Source organism: Vanellus vanellus (genome assembly GCF_965231255.1).
Source record: "Vanellus vanellus genome assembly, chromosome: 3".
NCBI classification, from domain to species: domain Eukaryota; kingdom Metazoa; phylum Chordata; class Aves; order Charadriiformes; family Charadriidae; genus Vanellus; species Vanellus vanellus.
The window spans coordinates 19,100,586-19,120,435 of NC_138907.1; the positions used below are offsets into that span (position 1 = coordinate 19,100,586).

At 44.5% G+C, this 19,850-nt stretch overlaps 2 protein-coding genes across 2 annotated transcripts in view; one reads left to right on the forward strand and one right to left on the reverse strand.

Moving 5' to 3' along the window:
- CLIP4 (CAP-Gly domain containing linker protein family member 4) overlaps nt 1-3,370 on the forward strand; it is a 33,712-nt gene extending 30,342 nt beyond the window's left edge. Inside the window, exons 16-17 of the mRNA XM_082481291.1 lie at nt 78-150; nt 781-3,370. Coding sequence (XP_082337417.1) covers nt 78-150; nt 781-1,102 — 395 coding nt within the window. The 3' untranslated portion in view covers nt 1,103-3,370. The remainder of the gene's footprint in view (nt 1-77; nt 151-780) is intronic.
- Nucleotides 3,371-10,301: 6,931 nt separating this feature from the next.
- The window catches only part of ALK (ALK receptor tyrosine kinase), a gene marked incomplete at both ends in the record, with an annotated part of 320,185 nt that continues 310,636 nt past the window's right edge, over nt 10,302-19,850 (reverse strand). Inside the window, 6 exons of the mRNA XM_082481002.1 lie at nt 10,302-11,006; nt 12,350-12,440; nt 13,000-13,134; nt 14,328-14,429; nt 16,151-16,243; nt 17,334-17,431. Coding sequence (XP_082337128.1) covers nt 10,302-11,006; nt 12,350-12,440; nt 13,000-13,134; nt 14,328-14,429; nt 16,151-16,243; nt 17,334-17,431 — 1,224 coding nt within the window. The remainder of the gene's footprint in view (nt 11,007-12,349; nt 12,441-12,999; nt 13,135-14,327; nt 14,430-16,150; nt 16,244-17,333; nt 17,432-19,850) is intronic.

Below are 19,850 nucleotides of genomic sequence, written 5' to 3' on the forward strand. Positions count from 1 at the left end.
AAAACACAAAGAATACGCATTCATAAAGCTGGTGTTTTTTTACAAGTCCTACTCAGCTTATTAACCTTTCCACTTAGGTTTTAGACGCAGTTTAAGCACCACTTCTGCATCTTCACAAAAGGAGATAAACAGAAGAAACTCCTTTGTTAGGTGAGTGTCTTCAGTTTAAAATGTTTGGGGGTGAGCTGGCTACTCGGTTTACTGTTTCTTGTTCAAAAGAAAATCTTTATGCATGTATAATAAATATCTAATCTTTACACGTCCGTTTTTTTCCTTCCAAAATGGGCCAGTAGTAGACTATTTTTCTGTGGGTATCCAGAAGTACAGTTGGCATTAAAATTGTTTTCCAATTGGTCATCACTGCATATTCTCTAACGTCTTGTATTTTCACACAGCTGGGTGAAGTTCAGAGGGTCTTGGTGAAGGACTTCACTTTGTCCTGCTGATCCTGATTGACGCTTGCACATTAAATGTTGTTTTGGTTAAACTCTTTCAAGCCTCAAATAAAATGTTTTGTACTGCTTAACTTACCAATACTATCACCTATGGCAAATATTGTAGATCAGGTGAAAGGAAATGGATTTTCCAAGTATTTCAGACTGTCATGTGTACTAGCCTGTATGTTATTACACATTTTGCTAGTGACATGAGATCAAACCCCATTTTTTTAAAAAAGGCATTTGAGTTTTTGCCCATGCACTTCACTAAATTGAAGATTTGCCCTGGATGTTTTACAGAAAAAAAAAGTCTTTTTTTTCCCCTCTTTTTTTTTCTAACTAGATCCAAGAGCTCTGTGTTGCGGCGCAGCTGGAGTAATACCACTACAGCTAACACTGAGGGACCAGTGAAGCTGCATGAAGGCTCTCAAGTTCTTCTGACCAGCTCCAATGAAATGGGGACAATCAGGTACATTGGTCCTACAGACTTTGCACCGGGGATATGGCTCGGACTTGAACTCAGAAGTGCCAAGGGAAAGAATGATGGCTCTGTGGGGACAAAGCGCTATTTCACCTGTAAGCTGAACCACGGGGTCTTAGTTCGACCTAGCAGAGTAACCTATCGGGGCATTAATGGGGCAAAACTTGTAGACGATATTTGCTGAGCCAAAGTGTGCTCATACAATAGGAAAGAAGTATTTTAAAGCACAAAAGAACCCCATCTAGAATGCAAACTTTGAAAATTTTTTAAATTATTAAATCTGCATTTGCATTTTACATATATATATATGAGTACATATAGTATGTGTGTGAATATATAATATATATTTTAATATATATATATATAAAAGTATAGAGAGATTAAAAAAAGTTCAGCTGCATTAAGAAGTAAAACCACTATTCTGTTTCTCTTACTGAAACAACCCTTGCCTGGGAAGGTTATTGCAAAAGCAGCTTGGGTTTGAGATGCTGTATTAGTTGAATAGCGTTCCAGTTCGGGAATGCATCTCCAGCAGTCCCTAAAGTTGCTTTGTGATTCATGCAGTATTTAAACGATTTTCCTCCATGCAGTAATGAACTGATAACGCTTTGCGCATTGCCCGCTTCTGCCAGAGGAGGTGGTTAATGAGTGACATTAGGTTGGTTACCAGGCTCTTTGTCAATTCCAATACCAGCTGCTAGCAATAAGCAAGCTGAAAAAAAAAAAAAAAAAAAAGAGACACAAAAAAAAAGACAGACCCCTTTTTCAAGCAGTTGCGAAGTATTTTTACATTTTATCATTCAGCTCCCTCCTTTCCCCCTCCTATTCTTCCCTCCAGAACGCAAAAGGGCTGATAAATAACAAAGATTTACAGTTATCCTAGTGAACAGCAGCAATTAAATAAAAAGCCTTTAAAAAAGCACAAATATGCTGCATGTCAGTCTGTATAGTAGAAAGCACTTTTTGTTGTATGCATTTGTATAAGAAGCACTCTTCAAAATAATGCACTTTGCACTCTCCTGGAGAGCTTTCCCTCATTTTTAAAGACTTTTTTTTGTTTGGTGTGCTGCAGGCTATGAGTATCACAGTTTTTAAATGCAAATAAACCCAGAGTGGAACTATACATTAATAGCCTCATCATATATTAAGTCTGTATAAATACAGCATGGTAATTCCTGCCAGTGGTATGGATTATATGCAGGGTTTTCAAGCAAGCTGTTAATGTGATTTGATTTGTCTGTGATAGGCATTTCTTTTTTGTTTCCTTTGGAACAGTTTCCAGTATAAATTTCTTGTAAGAGTCTTATGATAAATTAAGGTTAGTTTTAGGTACAGCATTGTTAACACACCTTGATGTGTTATTTGCATATCTGCCTTTTAAAACAGCTAATATTTTGTTCATGTTTTAAACATATAATGTATTTGAATTGCTCAGCATATGTAAACATTATCTTAGCAGGATGGTTTTGTGTTCCAGAACAGTCATTTTATTCTTAAATGATCTGCTTGCTCTTACCTACTTGAAGAAGTGTCACTTTAAATTACATCACAATATCCTATTTTTAGACAGAATTCTGCTGACGTTACCTTCTTTTAAATATTGCTGTAGCTATTTTTCCTGAGCTGTATTTAAAATAATGCATATTGTATTCTAACTTACGGGAATTTTTAATTGAATATAAAAGCTGTAAATTTTGAATGTAAAAAAGATTAATGCTTTATATTTGAAGATGCAGATATTCAGCGATGTACTGAACTTTGTCCGATATCTGTTTCTTGCTGGTATTAGTAAAATGAAACCCTGCTGACTATTACGGCAAAAAGAATTCTCATTAGGTCGTTACAGAATGTACATCCTCTCACTTCTGTTCTAATGTACACATTAGGCAAACAGGATACAGCGTGGAACAGCAACTATAGAATATAAACCAGAAGGTTTTATATCTTCGAGCTATTGCATACGGAACTGCCAGTTGTCAAAGTGTTTGTACAGCCCGGTTCACTCCTTTGTCCCAGCCTTGTGCTCCTGGGTGGGAAGTTTTGTTTCTGGGATGAAACACTCATTATCAGAAATGCTGTTTTTTTCTGCCTGAGAAGATGGAACGGATGTAAGTGCTTTATCTGATGGGTAGCTGCAGCTCTTCAGGAGGTACGTAGGGGAATAAGCGTGTGTGTAAGGCAGCAAGCTCAGGCAGTTTGTTATAGTCGCACCATTTCTGTGTGGTTTGTCTTGCACAGATGAAGCAATATATGGGAATAACCTCTTTCCAAGAGTTTGGTGATTCACTGGTAACTCTCTTTTTTCTCCAAGGGTGTCAAGCTGCACCTTCCACAGCTCTGTAGCTGCACCCAGTTCAGCTGGAAGTGGGGTCTCAGTGGCCTGGGCTGGCACGGGCAGGACTTTACTGAATCCTGCCTGATGGGTAGAGAAGAGGGCATGGATACTACCTGAGCGTTGGCGTAGTGTGCTTTCTCTTCAATTTCAGCTTCAGCTCGCTGCACATTTCTCATGAAAGCTCTGGCTATAATCAGGTAGAGCACTGTAGATTAGAGGAGCAAGTCAGGACTGGTATCAGTATGGAGCTGTTTTGGTAGCACTGAGACTCTTCCCCGAGGAAGCAAGAAGCACTGTGAATTTATGTGGCCTGAAACAGAAATAAATCAGTCTCTCCATTCCAGAGGGGATTACTGATGGCTGTCTTCAAGTTGGTGATGTGAAGGGATTTGTGCTTCCCTAAATCCAAGGTAAGTTGCCATAATCCTTTCCTCCAACTCTTGCGGGAGGACACTTTGTGTCGTAAAATATTTCTGAAAATAACTGGCAGTGAAGTTTGAAATGAGGTGCAGTGCTGGGGTCTGTACGATCACAGCCCCAGACTGGTTAGAAAAAAGACAAATGATCCTTAAAGTCCCTATAAACAGTATAAATAAAATATTATCTGTTTTATAAATAAATTAACAGATGGTCCCCCAGCAATTCTGTGTTGCCTCTGTGGACTTCGAGGCTTGTCCTTGTTCTACAGCATGTCCCTCTGGGGTCCAGTTTCAGAAAACGTACTTCTCCAGTGCTCTGAGCAATGAAATCTTTCAGCTTTGTTGGACACTAGCTGGAGAGGAGAGGTCACAGGTGTGACAGGAGGAGGAAAACTTTCTTGAAGAGTCCCAGGATGGGGAATTCACTTCTAGTGAGTTCAGTCCAGTTGGATTCAGCGATTATTTTGCAGACGTTGACAGTAATGGTTTTCTGGGCAGGGAGCATGTTTTTGAAGTGTTGCTATCCAGCAAGATCTGAGGCACAAGGATCCAAAATTGGCACTGCAGATTTGCAAAACGTAACCTATCTTCTCTGACAGGTTAGCGCTGTCACCTGTGAGGGTGGTGCATAGGCGGCAAGTCCAGCACTTATGTCATGGCTTTTAGAGAGTTCAGATTTTGCAGCAGCCTTGTCAAACACCAGGTGGAAACTGAAACCATGGCCATGAAAGCCACACAGCACAGTACCCACCTGCACCCTTTTTCCTGCCCCGCTGCAGCCAGACAACTCTGGAAAAAATGGATATTAGAGCAAAGATTGCCAGCCAGTGCCAGATCCAAACCGGTATGGTGGTGGCTGTCTGGTGACAAGCTGTACTCCTAGAAGAGCACCCTCGGTTAATACAGGGAGGAACCAAAGCGTGGGGGAAATGGAGGGAGAGGAGAGGTGCCTGCCAAGTACCTGCTCAGGAAAAAAAAAGTTGTGTTGACTAAATCACAGGACTGTCCTGCTGGAGAATAGCATGTGGATAAGCAAGTGAAAGAGAATAAGGTTTACAGATAATTGCAAAGACCATTTCTTGAGAAAGCAGCTACCTACAGCACAGGAGTGGTATGGGGAGGGGAAAAAGTGAGCATTTCAAGGCAGGAGCTACCTCTTCCTACATTTGGCACAGGACTCAGTACTGGTACTCTACTGCATTAAAATACAGCTTGTGATTAGACCTGCTCAAAGTCCATGTCCAGACTCAAAGACAAACCCTGTCAAATGCTCTCTTCAACGACATACTCCTCTTGTACCACGTTCTCTTATACTGGCTGGTTTCCTGTAGGTAAACGCCAACCTTGGTGGTTTGTAACAGAAGGAACAGCACTTTTCTCTGCAAGAAACTTGAAGGTATGACACTTGCAATGCAAACAAGCCTTAAACACACTGTGGCCACCCAGAAAGGTGGCTGTCTCAGTTGACCTCGGTGTACCTTAGTATTTCTGTAACTCTACCAAGTAAAAACTGATGCCCAGAGACCTCCCTTGGTTATTACAGAAGTGATCTGACATTGATAAATCATTGATACACAGCTCAACACAGAGAAAGCCAGCTACAGTCATTTTATTTGTTGTCTTCATGCCTTGTGGTTCACTACACTTGTTTACAATACAAATACACTATTCAATACAAAATACTCAATGACCATATATTAGTATTTTTCTTCATAGTATCCCTGAAGTGCACAGGCCCTTCCTTAATAAACAATGTTGCATAAACTGCTGTACATGAGACAGACACTCCTATAATGAAGCTTTGTTACTAAAAGAAGCCAGATGCAGACAATTTGGACGTTTTCCTGTGATGGGTTTAACTTTGGGACAGACAAAGGGTGATGTCCTTGCTGCTGTGAAAGGCTGTTTTATGCTATTCCTATGTCGAGGTTCTTGTCGCCCAGAAGATAGGCTCAGTAACAGGAGCAGACAGGCAAAGTTAAATCCTTCATAGCCTATTTCAGACCTCTTACATCACGCAGGGTATACACCACTGCGCCCAGCTGTGCTGCGGCTGCTCTCGGGCCGAGCCTGTGTCCTTTTGTGAACATACAGGGAGGGAAACCGGTGGACCCGCGGTACACCACCACTGTGAAAGGCCGAGTCAGCCAAATTAATGCAGCCCTCGCGCTTTCAGCCTGTGGTACCTGTACCTCCCCCTCGCTACAGCAAAGCCCCACTCCTTCCACTGCTCCTTGAGGAAGCAGAACCACCCAAACTTCTTGCTTCACTTATTTCCAGGCACATGATGGTGAAACAAGGGTCAGTAGCGAAAAGGAAGATGAAGGAAAGGCAGATAAACAGGCATCCCAACCTAGTTTACCTTCAGCAGCGTACAGAATCAGAAACCTACCTAACAGCTATAGGAAAGAGGTAACATCCACATGGAAATAAGCCATTTTCAGAGTATGAGAGTGGTAGCACAGGATTTTCCTGGTCATACTTTACATCCTGTAGATCATACTGCATCCCGCTTTTCCACTGTAGAGTGAGGAAGACACATGAAACCAGAATGAATATATTGCCAATGAAAAAAGATTAACAGCCTTAAAAACAGGTTCCTTAAAAAAAATCTCCATTGTCTGAATAAACTATATTTTAAAAAAATAAGTCATAGACAAAAATGGGTAAGAGGGTTAAAATAACTTGAACATTTTTCTCATACAACACTAAGCCTAGCATGGAGGGGAATTTGGGATTTACACATGCCAGGGTGCTTTGGTCTGGTGAGCTCATGGTGACATAAGCCCCTTCCGTTCCCTGCAGCTCTGAGAACTGAACAGGTGAATCTTTCTAGACACAGAAATTAAAAATTCCTAGTTCACGACTGGACAAAATGCTCATCCTAATGGTGTGCAGCTATAGGAAGTGCGCTAGAATGACACTGCTGGAAATTGGAACGGAAGAAGCATGAGCACTTCCAGATGTTGTAAGAGAAATGCTAAAACAATTGCCATGAAGTACCTTCTTGTACAGAATTTACGCCACAGTCTCCTTACAAACGTGTCGAGTGCATTACTCAGCTCTTTACACACACACACACACACAGAGTCTGTAACCCCTAAACGGCAATCTGTGGGCTTTACCCCCAGCATGAAGCTGAGTTTCTGTTGTTTCCCTCTGCGCTGCGTGGCCTGTCCCTGGGAAAGCCCTTCAGAAGCTTCTTTCCTACCTCACTGAACAAACCGCTGCGAGTAATTCTTCCAGCCAGGGCAAACCTGCTTAGCAACTGCAGCTCTCACACTCACTGGTTAAATGGTACAGGCGTTTCTGTCAGCCCTTCCGCTAATTTGAGATGGTGTAGTAATTGATAATGCTGGGGTGTGAATTGTTACTTTAGTGACAGAGGAAATGGGTATCATTATGGAAAGTTTTCTTCACATCATCCCTGTGATACAAATAAAATCTTGCATTGCCAAAGCCTTGCCAAGACGTCAGTGACAGCAGGACAGATGCTTAAAAGTTAAGCAATGCAATTGCAGAATGACCGGAAACTGCCTTCGATGCAGCCTGCACACAAGTAGCAGAGCATCCTTTGGTCCAGGCAATTCACTCATGGAAATCATTTGTCACTGATGGTATTGTTTTCTGAGAAAGAGGACAGGCCAATGCTCCAACCCCTGTTTCTGAGTGGCAAGATTTCGTTAGCATCAATACTTACAAAACAATCTTTGCAAACTGGGGTACTGTGCTCAGACAGCACACGGGGGTACCAAACTAAATGCTTGCTCTGGAAGAGCTGAGCGTTACTATGTTTTTTACATTAAAAATAAGCCCCAACTAGATTCCTGAATTCATCTGAATTACAAGAGTCAAGACGGGAGATTTTTAAAAAAAAACAAAACAAAGCCCGGCACACACACACACACACACACACACACACACACACACAAACCCCACAACACAAAGCACTTTACACTGGAGACACAAAGGAAGCTTACTTGAAACCAACTGTTAATCCTGAACAGTATTTCAATGCCCCGTACCCAGCAGACTGGCGAATTTCAGTAGTAATTCACCATTTCCCCTAACCAGAGTTACCTCCTCACATATTCTATAGGTTGAGAAGCAGTAACGTGTTTAGTCCTTCATTTTTTTACAACTCCCATTCTGTAAGAGTATTTCAGTTGAAATTCTAATGAAAAACTGCACAGCACAAGCTGCAGAGCAGTAATCATGCTATCACCGTGGCTAGGGAAACCCTGCCTTTCCCCCTTCACCTCCACAAACATACTCATCTCTTGCTGCTCGTGCTTTTAAAGCTCCTTTAGAAATGTACTCTAACTTCATACACTGGCAGCTTATCTGCACTTGTGCAGCATCAGAGCTGCTGCCCCAGATCCAAGAATTAATAATTTCAGCTAGTCAAAGATCATTAACTTCGCAACTTTTTGTTCTTGTCTATTCATTAAGAACACTCATCAGTATACCAGTCAGATTCTGCCCTCAGTAACACGTAAGAGGCAGGGCAGCAAAAACTCAGAGTGTGCTCCTATGCAAAGGAGAGCTAAAGAAAACAATCAGGAGCTTCAGCCCTTCGGAAAATGAGAAAACGGGAATATTTAAATGAAAATCGCTATTGTATGTGAATAATATACTTGTGTAAGAAATTGTTCTGATAGTGCTTACCTCCTGAATTAATCAGCTTTCCTGAGACTCTAGAAAACTACCCCATTGAGGTTACTGAGCTAGAAAGAGCAAGACAAGTGTGACACTAACACAGTGCTAAGCTAGACAGAATCCCTCCCCAGTGGGATTTCCTGACGAGAGCTGCGAGCCTAATAACCTTTCAGATCACAAATACTCTCTTAGTGCAAGCTACAGCAGCTTGCATGCAGCAGCAGAACACCTGAAGTGTAACCCTCGTTATCCCCACCAAGCCCAGGCAGCAGTGGTGCGATGGATCCCTAGCAGACAAACATGAAATTTGGAGCAGCCCCTGACTCAAGCTTCCCAACACAAGAGCACAGCGCTGTTAACCAACCACCGCACATAATTTTGGCATTCATCTAAGAAAGATTTTTAGTTCTGCATGTCAGAGATGTGAGAAAGGCAGGTCAGGAAGACCACGCTACCTCCCCCTATTATGTTGTTGTTTTTTTTTTTTCTACAAGGGTGGTGGCCCAAACCAAGCCCTCTGATTTCCATCTGCACACCTTGAAGATTAGGAGTATGTATATGCGATTCTGGTTCGTTCCCCTATGAAGACAGGAAGCTTACCTCAATGTTTGAATCCAGGGTCAGATTCAGAGTGACTTCACTGAAATGAAGAGTCTCGGGCTGAAGAACACCTTCACGTTCCTTTGCTGATGCTCCAGTACACCCATTTCTATGGAAATAGGCTCCCCTTTTTTGGATAGCGTTCATGCTAAAACAGCTTCTTGCAACCCTAAGTTGAAGTTACTAATGCACATCTTTACACATGAATTATTTCCTACATCTATGTTTTGACAATACACTTAACTGGAATATTTTTCATGCACAAGGTGTACAAAATGAGTCAATGCAGTGTTTGTCTTTCAACCACTATCATACACGTAATTTGTCGAAGGAACAAGGGCTCTAAACCCTTCAAATACAGACAGTATCTGGCATCCGGACTGTGGCACGATGTAGTCTTCCGTCTTTATGTTGTTGTTTGTACAGGGTATGTCAAAGGCTATTTCAAACCTCTGAGGTATGCAGGTGGCTGTCCATATTCAGGGCATGGTGAAAGTTTCTCTCATGACCATGGTCCTTTAAAACTTCACCTTGGTTCCACTTGATACGCACAAGTTCCTGATGAAGGACATGCCTACTTTTGTAGGACAGGAGGAATTTTAAAGGACTCAGTTTTAGTATTTAAGCACAGGAAAAATAAAACAAACCAAAAAACCCAGCCAAACACCCCCCCCAAACACCCCCCCAATGCCTCACAGCATCCACACCCATGCTCTACGCTTCCTCTCCTCTCTCTTTCAAGCGATGCAGTACGACCAGTGTCTTTCTATTGCCCTGCCCACACCCTCATTACCACTGTGCATTCAAGGACTTTCGAAGACTGGACTGTAGCTGGAACACAACTTGGGAACGTGCCATCACGTCACCATTCAGCGCTGTTGTATCCTTTTTCAGTTTGGATAGAGGATGCTCTCCCCAAACCCACTACAACCTCTGCCAGCTGCAGGAGATCTCCAGGTGTTCCACAGCAACCACAAGTTTGGCACGGAAAACCCCAGACATGAAACACTCAAGGCAGTGAGCCGCGGCTTTACACTTAAGCAGAGAACGCACAACTGAGAAAAGCTCACAGGAAGGGCATGACAACAACCATGCGTATGAGTTGACGCAACAGCAGCTGGGCCTTGCAGTTAACATCTGTTTCCTGTATCCTCCCTCCCCCTTGTTTCTTTTACTGTATTGGGGCTCTGGTGATTTGAAGCCTCTCGGGTTAGTTGAAATTACAGCTTCGAGGGTGGCACTTTTGGAGCAAGTTGGCACAAAATGGAAGGTAATACTGTCAGATCCCTTGCTCGTGGTGTACTGGGTAACAGGACATCTCTTCAAGGCTCAGGGGCCACAGGGGGAAAAGTCAAGAGGGTAAAGGGCTCTCACGGCCCCTGCTGGGTTATGTGGCTCTTGTTTCTAAGGACGGGATCCTCGTAACTGCTAGCGCAAGGTGGCGTGGAGGCTTCCAAGGGTAAGCCCTGCTGTTGGTATCCGTAGTTGACATTCCCACAGGGGAAGTGGCGGAGCCTAAAGAGAGGCACTTCTTTAACACTTGCTGTTAGGGAAGATGGCTCTAATAGCAGGGAGGAGCCTGGCAGCCTGCCAGTCACAATGTTGGGCCCCACAGTACAGTTTCCTTCCTGTCCCAAATTCTCCCTTTCGGGCATCTCCTTCTCCAGCAGAGAAGTGTTTTTGCTGGCCTGCTTCTCTGCAAACCAGGAACCGTAGGTTGGATTCCAGAGGTTGGTGGGCTTGTTTCTGGAGCCCCGACTTTTGTGCAGCTCAGAAGGGGGATTGGACCGGGCATAGGCCATGTTGATATGTCCCCCTGCTGAGGCTGACTGCACCTTCCCTGGCACTGGCGGTTCCAAAGCTCCCACTTTCCCTAGAGGTTTTCCAGCAGTGATGGCTGACGGCAAGGGTGGTGGAGACGGCAGAGTTTGCTTGTCATCCTTTCTGTCTTGGTGTGTGGACACCAAGAGAGGAGGAATTCCTTCTGGATCATCAGGGCGCATCGCTACCTTCTCCTCCTCCTCAGCTGATGGGCCATATTCTACCGGCAAAGCAGTGTTGATGACATCTGGATCCTGCCAGAGAGAACAATGAGAATTTGTCAAAGTCTGCTACCATCATGCATACTCAGACCTGATTAAGAACCCAACGCATCTGACAGACGTCATGCTATGATCACAGAGCATTGTTCCCACTACCCAGAGCCCGCATTCCAGGAGTGAGGATGCTGATAAAATGCAGTTAGCTGTGAGATGCAATGGGATACCCTGGAAATCGAACTCTAAATAAAAAAAAAAAAAGCAACCTTAAAACTCACCACAGAACAGCAGAGGCACAAAAACAATGAAAAACATTTTTTAAGTCCAGCCAAATTTCCTGTGGGAATGTTGTTTTGGAATCTATATCATCTCGAAGTTCATAACATTCTCAGATAATATTGAGAAAGTTTCAGCCATGAAAGTATTGCCTCCACACAACAAGGGAGGAATGGGAATGCAGAGAGAAGGCAATACTGGCAGACCCCTTGAAGCCTGAATCCATAGGGACTGCGGTTCTAAGCTATTTAAGCGGTTTTGGAAATTAAACTGAGAGAAAATGTGGTGATCTGGGCAACCTTTAATTATTGCTAGATGCCATAGCGAGCTATAGATAGCAGAAAACAATGCCTCCCAATCCCAGGATCCAAACACACATGAAAAACAGACCAAGCCTCCCAAACAGCGAGGGAAAGCAAACTGACTGAAGCAAATAACTGTGAGCCCACACAAGAAGCCTGCGCTGATGCAGGCAGCAAAACATTTTCCAAACTACTTCGTTCCTCATAAGCAAAAAATGGTGGTTAAAAATTAAATAAATCAGATTTTGGCCTGGAAAGCCAGCTGCATTCTTTCCCCGCTGCCTAGCCTTAGAATCCCCACTCCTTTAGCACGGCTGTCTCCACCTGCCTTTCCCAGTGCAGTCAGATTCAGAAAATTGCCGACAGCTGCAGAAGGCACATGCAAAGGGTGCTCTGAGCCAGGACCATTTCTGCTCAGTGCTCACCATGTCTTAAGGGTAAACACTGGGATGGAGTGGCCGACATGATGCGTGTGAAGTGCATACGGGTGTTGGCCTGTCTTAGCTCTTTTGTTTGCTGGAATCTGTGCCTTTATAAGCAGAAGCAGAGCTACAGGTCTGCTATTTGTAAAGCTGCGTAAGCCTGTAAGCCTGTGCCTTTCAGTAGTGAAAGACAAGAAGGATCAACCACCCGATGAGGTAAACATCCCAGCCACTGATCCCAGGCTGACATCAGTCTCCCTGGACTGCTGACTGCAGTAATGCCATACTGCCTTCTCATCTCGTGTTCTGGCTTGCCCAGACCGCTCCTCAAAAAGAACTGTCTCCACCCACCTCATTGCAGACCAACAAACACAGATACCTGAGTGCAGTACTCAATCCTCTCCAGGATTATGGCAAAATTTGGCCGGTCTTCAGGCTGGTGCTGCCAACATTGGGTCATAATGCGATAACTAAAAAAGCAGAATAGGAGATGCTCATAAATGGAAGATCCTGTTGGTACATAACAGGTAGTCACTACAGCTTAGAAATCATAAGCATGCATCACAAATCTGACTTCTAATATATGAGTGTTCTGCCTTCACTGGAGTTGGACAACTGATGTACTGGTAACCACTGAAATGTGGCTACCAGTGGGGTGAAATCCACAGCATGTCAGAGAAATAACCCGAAATCCCTTGGCAATTCACTAAAGATAGGCAGGGCTACAGATAATGGAGCCCCGTCTTTCCTACCTGTAAACAGTCCTATGCACTTGCAGTTTCATAGCTAAGCTAAGACACAGAAATCTTTGACCAAAGTACTGACCAAAGTGGCCAGTACTTCTCAAAGGGGCTCTGAATTATTCTCCAAAATAGACAGAAAAATTAAATAGTAGAGCAGTCACTGGCACTCAAGTTGAGTAAGGCAAATCAGCCATGATAAGATCAATCTTAAAAGCCATTAACTTTTGAGTAGAGAACAGAAACAGAAACCTATTTGCATGAATATATCAAAGTTAAAATCTCATACACAGGGCCAGGGCAGTTTTTAGGTGGATCCATCCTTCCTCCATTGGTGACAAACTCCAGAACCTCCTGGTTACTTTTGCTAGGGTAGGGCATGTATCCCAAAGAGAATATCTCCCACAGCAATACGCCAAAGGACCTGAATACAGAAGCAAAGGAAAACAAAGTGAAGGACACGGGAATGACCATGACCGAGGGGCGATGTCCTTAGGTGCAGTACTGTCAGCACTTCTCTTTGCAGTCTGTGCTCGGGCAGCTTGTGGAAATCACTGCTGCATGAATCAGACATAAATAAGCTGCACAGCTGTAACAGTGGACTTTTAATCATTTAATGAATACTAGTAGTTGACTGTTAAGTCAGCAAAGTCTACGATATAGGTAGGTAACTGTGGTTGTTACATCTGTTCAACTAAATGTAACAAATGTGGAAGTCGGGTTATGCTTTTCTGAGACATCAGCTGCTGCTGGAGACAGGACTGAGTGGAGCAGTGGCCTGATCACTTAGGACAAACTCGTGAATAAACTACCCTGCATGAAATAACATGCCAGTGATACATGCCCACTGATGCTCTGAGCCCCATAGCCCCCACCTGTAGCTCAGAGTACAATAAAAACATTCCCTAGCTAACACCACAGCCCGGAGCCTATGTGGCATGTCCTGCAAAGCCCTGGGGATAATGACGGACAGGACCCCCTCCAAAGCATTCATCTGGTCAGCTGCTTGGAAATCACCATCTTGTTAAATAAAATTGCAAAGAGCTATGTGCAGCAATGGGAAACTCTTCTGCTTGGCGCTGAGAGGGGCAGCAGCTCAGCTGTATGAGAGAGTGTACCTCCACCCCTCTGCTGGGGTTTACTCAGGAGCTGTGTCCTGACCACCAGCCCTTTCCCCTCCACACACATCCCAAGCTCTTGCCTCCTGCTCACCCAGTTTCCCTCCCCCTCCTCTGGCTACCAGCAACTCAAGAGCCAGGAGGAAGATAAAAGCCAGGAGGAAAGACGCCTTTCTCCCTCACTGGCAGGATGGATCTTGCCTGCAGTCTCCAGTGCTGCTTTCCTCAGTGTGGAACTAACGCTCTCCTCCCGGCAGCAGCAACGCAGCACCTGCGCCTGCCTCAACCTCCCTTCCCTGCCTGCTCACCTGCTTTTGTACAGGTCTGATCTTTCTGTTCCCTTGCCTCCTCCGAGATTACTGGCTCTGAAAGACCCAGCTTGTCTTTTTAGTAAAGGAGAAATGAACAAGAACAGGTATTTTTTACAAAATATTCACACTTTACAAAAGCGGTTAAAATGCAGACAGACAGACTGGACAGAGAAGGAAAGGAAGCGCACCATGTGTCTGTTTTTGATGTAAATATCCCTTCCATGAAAGCCTCAGGAGGCATCCATTTGACGGGCAACATTGCACACCCACCCTTCCGATAGTAGCTGGCTCTGCAAAGAGCAAACAAAACAAAGAACAAGCCAAGAATTCAGATAATGCTATTAATTCAGGATTTTTATAATTACAAATATTAAAATTACGAGCCATATGAGAGACTAATTTAGGTGAAACAGCATGGCAGAGAAAATGCTGAAGTGACCTGTTCCTTCTCACAAAAATAGTGGAAATGGGCAGATCATGGAAGGACTGCTCTCATCTCCCTTGCTTTAGACCTGATCTGGTGACCCCAAGTTATCCTTATCTGTGTGCATACTCCCGGTGAACGACTCACACAGTAAACTGCTGCTGGCAAGAGCCATCCTCCTGCACTTTTCAGCCAGAACATCTCCACCTCACCTCACGTTTGGTCACCTTGAGCATCCCCACAAAAAATAAACAAAGCCTGTTCCATACGTACTCAGTCTAAAGCACTGCAAGTGAAATCCAAAACCCTTTATAAGAATGAGGAGCTTGATAAGGAGGATGCTTGGCCATTAGAGCTGGGGCAGTAGTACAAAACCCACTTCCCATGCTCCTGAGGCAGGAATTACATCAGTCCTGTGGTGTCATCATCATTTAAAATAAAACCAACAAGCCCCAAATCCTGCGCTGGCAGCTGCAGGAGGCTGCTCATGCAAGCTGGTATCACTGTTCATAACAGTCTGAGCATCCAAAGGATATTCCTGGACACAGAAACACATGCAAACTTCAAAGGCACCTTTGAAAACTCGGCACCAAAGCATGCACCTTGGCAGTCAGTTCTGCTGATTGTGTGAGTGTGACAGATGCTACTTTGTCCCAGCAGAGTCCCATCTGACAGTGGGGCAGAGTCAGGGCTCTTTGTGAAGGGAGAGAGGAGGGGGGGTAAAAAGCAACTCTGATACACTTGAGTTTTTGAAGGTAGCACTCTGTTTGCATCACCTCAGGCTGTGATACTGTCAGATCTCAAGGTAAGCAGAGCCAGGCCTGGCTTAGTAATTGCACAGGAGAATCCCCAAGCAGGAGAAAAAGAAAGCACGGCACTGGAATAAACAGTGTGTGTGACTGCGTACAAGGCATTCCTTCCTTTGAGTCAGAGGCAAACCAATTCCGCAGCACAGCAGGACATGGTGCTGCACTTCTGGAGGTGCTATCTGGAAGACGAGATATCAAACTGCAACCCTGACTGCTCGTGGTCATTAAAGATTTCCTGGCACTTCTTGCAAGAGGAGAGTAGTTAACCCTGTGTCCTAGCTGAATTCCAGTTTGGGTGATTACATTTTCCTGACCTTCCTCTGCACCTTCCTCCTTTATCTGCAGTAAATTGAGGAGATTTACTGATGGCACCAAACCAAAGGGGCAGGGGTAGTATCAAGGAGAAAGATTAAACTCAGAATGATTTGGGACTACAAAACAAAAGGGCACATCAATGCCATTCGGCGTAGAGAAAGTAAAGAAAGAAACTGAGGACAGAGTACAAGAGGGAGGAAAAATGCCTTCCATGACCATCAGACTTCATTACCCAGAAGGCGGCTGTCAGGGGTGGGAAAAGTCTCCAGAGCACAGTTAAACTACAGGTGAAGGCAAACACCAAAAAAGCATTAGTTGGTATTCATCAGGGTGGGATGTCTCCGCTCTTGCCTTGCTGGGTTTATGCAGAGCAGTACACGAGCCTGCTCTCCCGCACAAACACTGCTCCTCCCTCATTTTAGAGAGCTTCCGCTCGTGGATACCCTGGCCTTAGCTCTGCTACCTGTATATATCCCGGGCCATTCCAAAGTCTCCAATTTTAGCCACTCTCCCAGGCCCTCGACAGGTAAGGAGGCAGTTCCTGGCAGCAATATCCCTACAAGGAAAGGGAAGAAAAGCAACAGAAAGAGAAGAACCACTTAATCATTTGACAGTTCTGCAAGCCAAAAAGAAAACAATGAACAGTACCTACTGTCCTGAGCTGCACAGAGCCCACAACAGCCAGAAAAGTCAGTGTTTATGGATAACTAGTGATGTCCCAAATTCCAACCTACCCCAGAAGGAGCAGCTTTGCTCTTTAACATTTCCTCTTTAAACTTCAGGTAACATCTTCCAGCTGAAAGGATGGGCCTCCTGTGAGCCTCCCTTCACCCCAGGAGCTATTTTTAAGTCTCTAAGGAGTCACAAGCAGTGGGGCTGATTTCAGCAATGTACTAGTCCCAACATCGAGCTGTCTGCGGAATGATCCACTGACCTGTTCCTAGTGTGCTTGTTCATATATTGTCAACCAGGTGTCGTACTGTCAGAGACAGGAAGAACAACAATGTGCAGGTGTTGCTCTAAAGACTGAACATATAGGCCTGAACGTGTGTGTGCAGGTAAAGCTCCAGCTCCACCAGCTTCTGCTGGGCTGAAGTAAACCTTGAGATCTGAGTAACGTCATGGCATACCTTGTGGGTAACTCTTTCAGAGGACTGAACTACAATCTCTCTCTACTCAATGGGTGGAATTTTAGACACTTACCAAACACCCTGTTCTGCAGGAGCAGGTAACAATAGTCACGAGCTGTTGCGCTTTCGGCTGTACTTGTACAGCCGTTCTTTGAGAAGGAGAAGAAAATCGTTCCAAAATGAACAGAAAGGAACTAAGCAAAATTCATGAATGGGAGAGCTTTGAAGATTTCTGTCACAAGATTGTGTTTCCATTTGCAGAGTGGCCAAACGGGCTGCACAAGTGCAGGCACCAAGACAGAGCTCAGGATCTTTGGTAAAACTACAAACCTCTGCAACCTTATTTATAGCAGCTTTTCTGTTAATTGCTTCTATTATTCTGATTTTATCTACCTCGTTTAAAGGTATCCAGCCACTAGAGTGCAGCAGGACATAAACATATCAAACAGGGCATTACGAGGCAGTGCTGGCCTGTATGCAAGTCATGCCCGTGCCGACACAGATGTGTTCACCTACCTGTGAATGAAGTGGTTCTCCTCCAGGTACTGACACCCACAAGCAATGTCACGAGCCACGTGGAGCAAGTCCAGCATGGAAAGGGAGGAGGGCTGATTCTACCAAAAGACAAGGGACAAACGTGGGTTAAAAGCAAGAACATGGCATGATTCGTCACTGATACAGCACTGGGAAGTCTCCAACAAGTGACGTAGCTCAGATGTTAACAAACAAAGGGATTACAAAAGCGCACAAGAGAGTGTTCGTATCCGTGAACTATTCAAAAATGTGCGGGCACGATGTCATACAAATCCTAGGGACAGAATCAGAACAGCTGGATCTGACTTTCCAGCTCCATTGGGATGCCCTGTAAGAACTTCCCCCAGTTCTCATGGGAGACGATTCTGAATTTTCAGCCTGATTTTTGAGATCTGTAGCCTGAACTGGTCCTCGCTTAGTTTCTTTACATTATTGCTAGCTCCTTTCTAAAGTCACCTTGAACAATGAGAATGACATTTTGTATAATGGCATGAGTCACATTTGCTCTTTCCCTCCTCCACATCTGTGTAGGTTTTATCTTGCCCCTCAGAGCACTGACACAGGTTTGCATAGCCAATGGCTATGGAAGACTAAGGCTGCCAACTCCTTGTTCCTGCCCCTCTGATGAAGTCTACAGCCCTTGCCAGCAGGAGCCAGATGCTTTAGTGAAAAGGGCAGGCTTAGCACCGGCTCGCATTTGCTGGCCTCTGAAGCCAAACCATCAGCTTCTGCACTGAGGTGTGAATCACGGATCCCTGTGGCCAGTCCTGTGGGGGAGGAAGAAATCGTTTCTGCCAGCAGGGTAGTGACAAACAACTGGGTAGCAGTGACTGCTTATTCCACAGCAGCCATTTGCTAGCTAAGTGTTTATCTGTGGCCTTAGTTACTTGACCAAACAAGCCTACCCCACCCCCCACCCCTCCCTTATGACACCTGCCATTCTGCCCAGTGCCTATAAGGCATACCTGCCCACGGGTCTCTCCCACTGATGCACAAACCAGTGTGGGTTCTCCAGTGGCAGGGACTCCTGGCTCTGCCAGCCCCTCTGTTGTGATGAAACGTATCTCCAGACTGATGTGATGCTGTGCTGGCCATCCCACCTGATCTAAAACACTGCTAACTGGGGCTGGAAATAAGTCCAGGCTCTGCAGCAGGCAGCAGCCAGTAGTTCAGCAGTGGGCATTGGCTGGCCACTAAACCTAAAAAAGTCTTAATGTCTTCTGAAGAGATTAGGAAAAACCTGGCCTCAATACTTGACTAATGACACAACTGAAAAATGCTGCACCTCTGTGTGAACAAAGCCTTTTTTTTTTTCCTTCGGTGTGATGCCATAGAACAAAACAGTTTGTGACTATGTATCACTTGCCTCTATTTTATTATTTACACAGTATACTTCATTGCATATATATACTTAATTGATTCTTTAAAACACTGGACTGTGTCTCCCCCTAAACCTTTCTTTTTGTAGAGTAACCACTTCCTGAAAACATAAAGCCTGTCCCCCCTCCCCCACGTTTGTGGAGAGGGGGGAATAATCTTTTTTACCTCTGTGAGCTAAAGTGACTCACCAGATACACAAGATGGCTACAGTAAGAAAGGATGCAGATGCCTTCTTTTTCCCTTTCAGGGCGTAACCAAAGGGAAATTAATATCTCGATCTACCCATTCCCTCCTCTTCTGGGCAAGGGTCAGACACCTGAAGTGAAAACCGAGTAAAAATCCCAATTCTTTACTGTGCAATCGATTCCAGACCTGAGCTATACTGCAAGTCAGTCAGGAGGCTGAAACCACAAGCTGATTTGAACAGCACAGCTTTTTTCTCTTTTCCTCTTTTTTTCTCTTCCTTCCCCTCCTTGGATGAATTCCTTCCACCTTTTATTTGGCTAAATACAGTCCTAAACCAGATGTGACTGCCCAGCCAAGGACAATTTAACCATGTAATTTGTTTGAAAAATGGAGGTTTGGGATTCATTTTGCAATGGGAGCAGCCTTGAGACACCAAAGGATTCACTTTACAGCTTTTGCTCCCCAGATGAATGGACAATGCCGGCTGTAATGCACCACTGCTCAGAGCAGTGGGCATGCTGGAAGCACTAGTGTGACACCTCCCTGGGTGAGGCTGAATCTTGCTAAAGGTGAATGCAATTCTGTGTATTGTTCAGTGTAATCAGTGCTCTGTGCAACAGGCTGTGCAACACAAAGGAGGGGAATCATTTATCCGTATACGATTTATCTTCCAGAGCTGTTCTTTGATTGCAGTGCTGCATGTCAGAAAGATCAGCACTGAACTTCCAGAATGGACAATTCTGCACCACCTGTAATGAGCAAAGGCTCCGATTCCAGGCATCTCTGAATCTACCGGACTGACTCTCTCCAGACAAGGGGAAACGGGTAATCCTGCAATAGATGTGAAACTTTATTAGAAATGGGATAGAGAAACCCTTCAGGACTGTAAATCCTTGATCTACGGAGAGGTTTGAATCTGAAGCTTACAGAGTA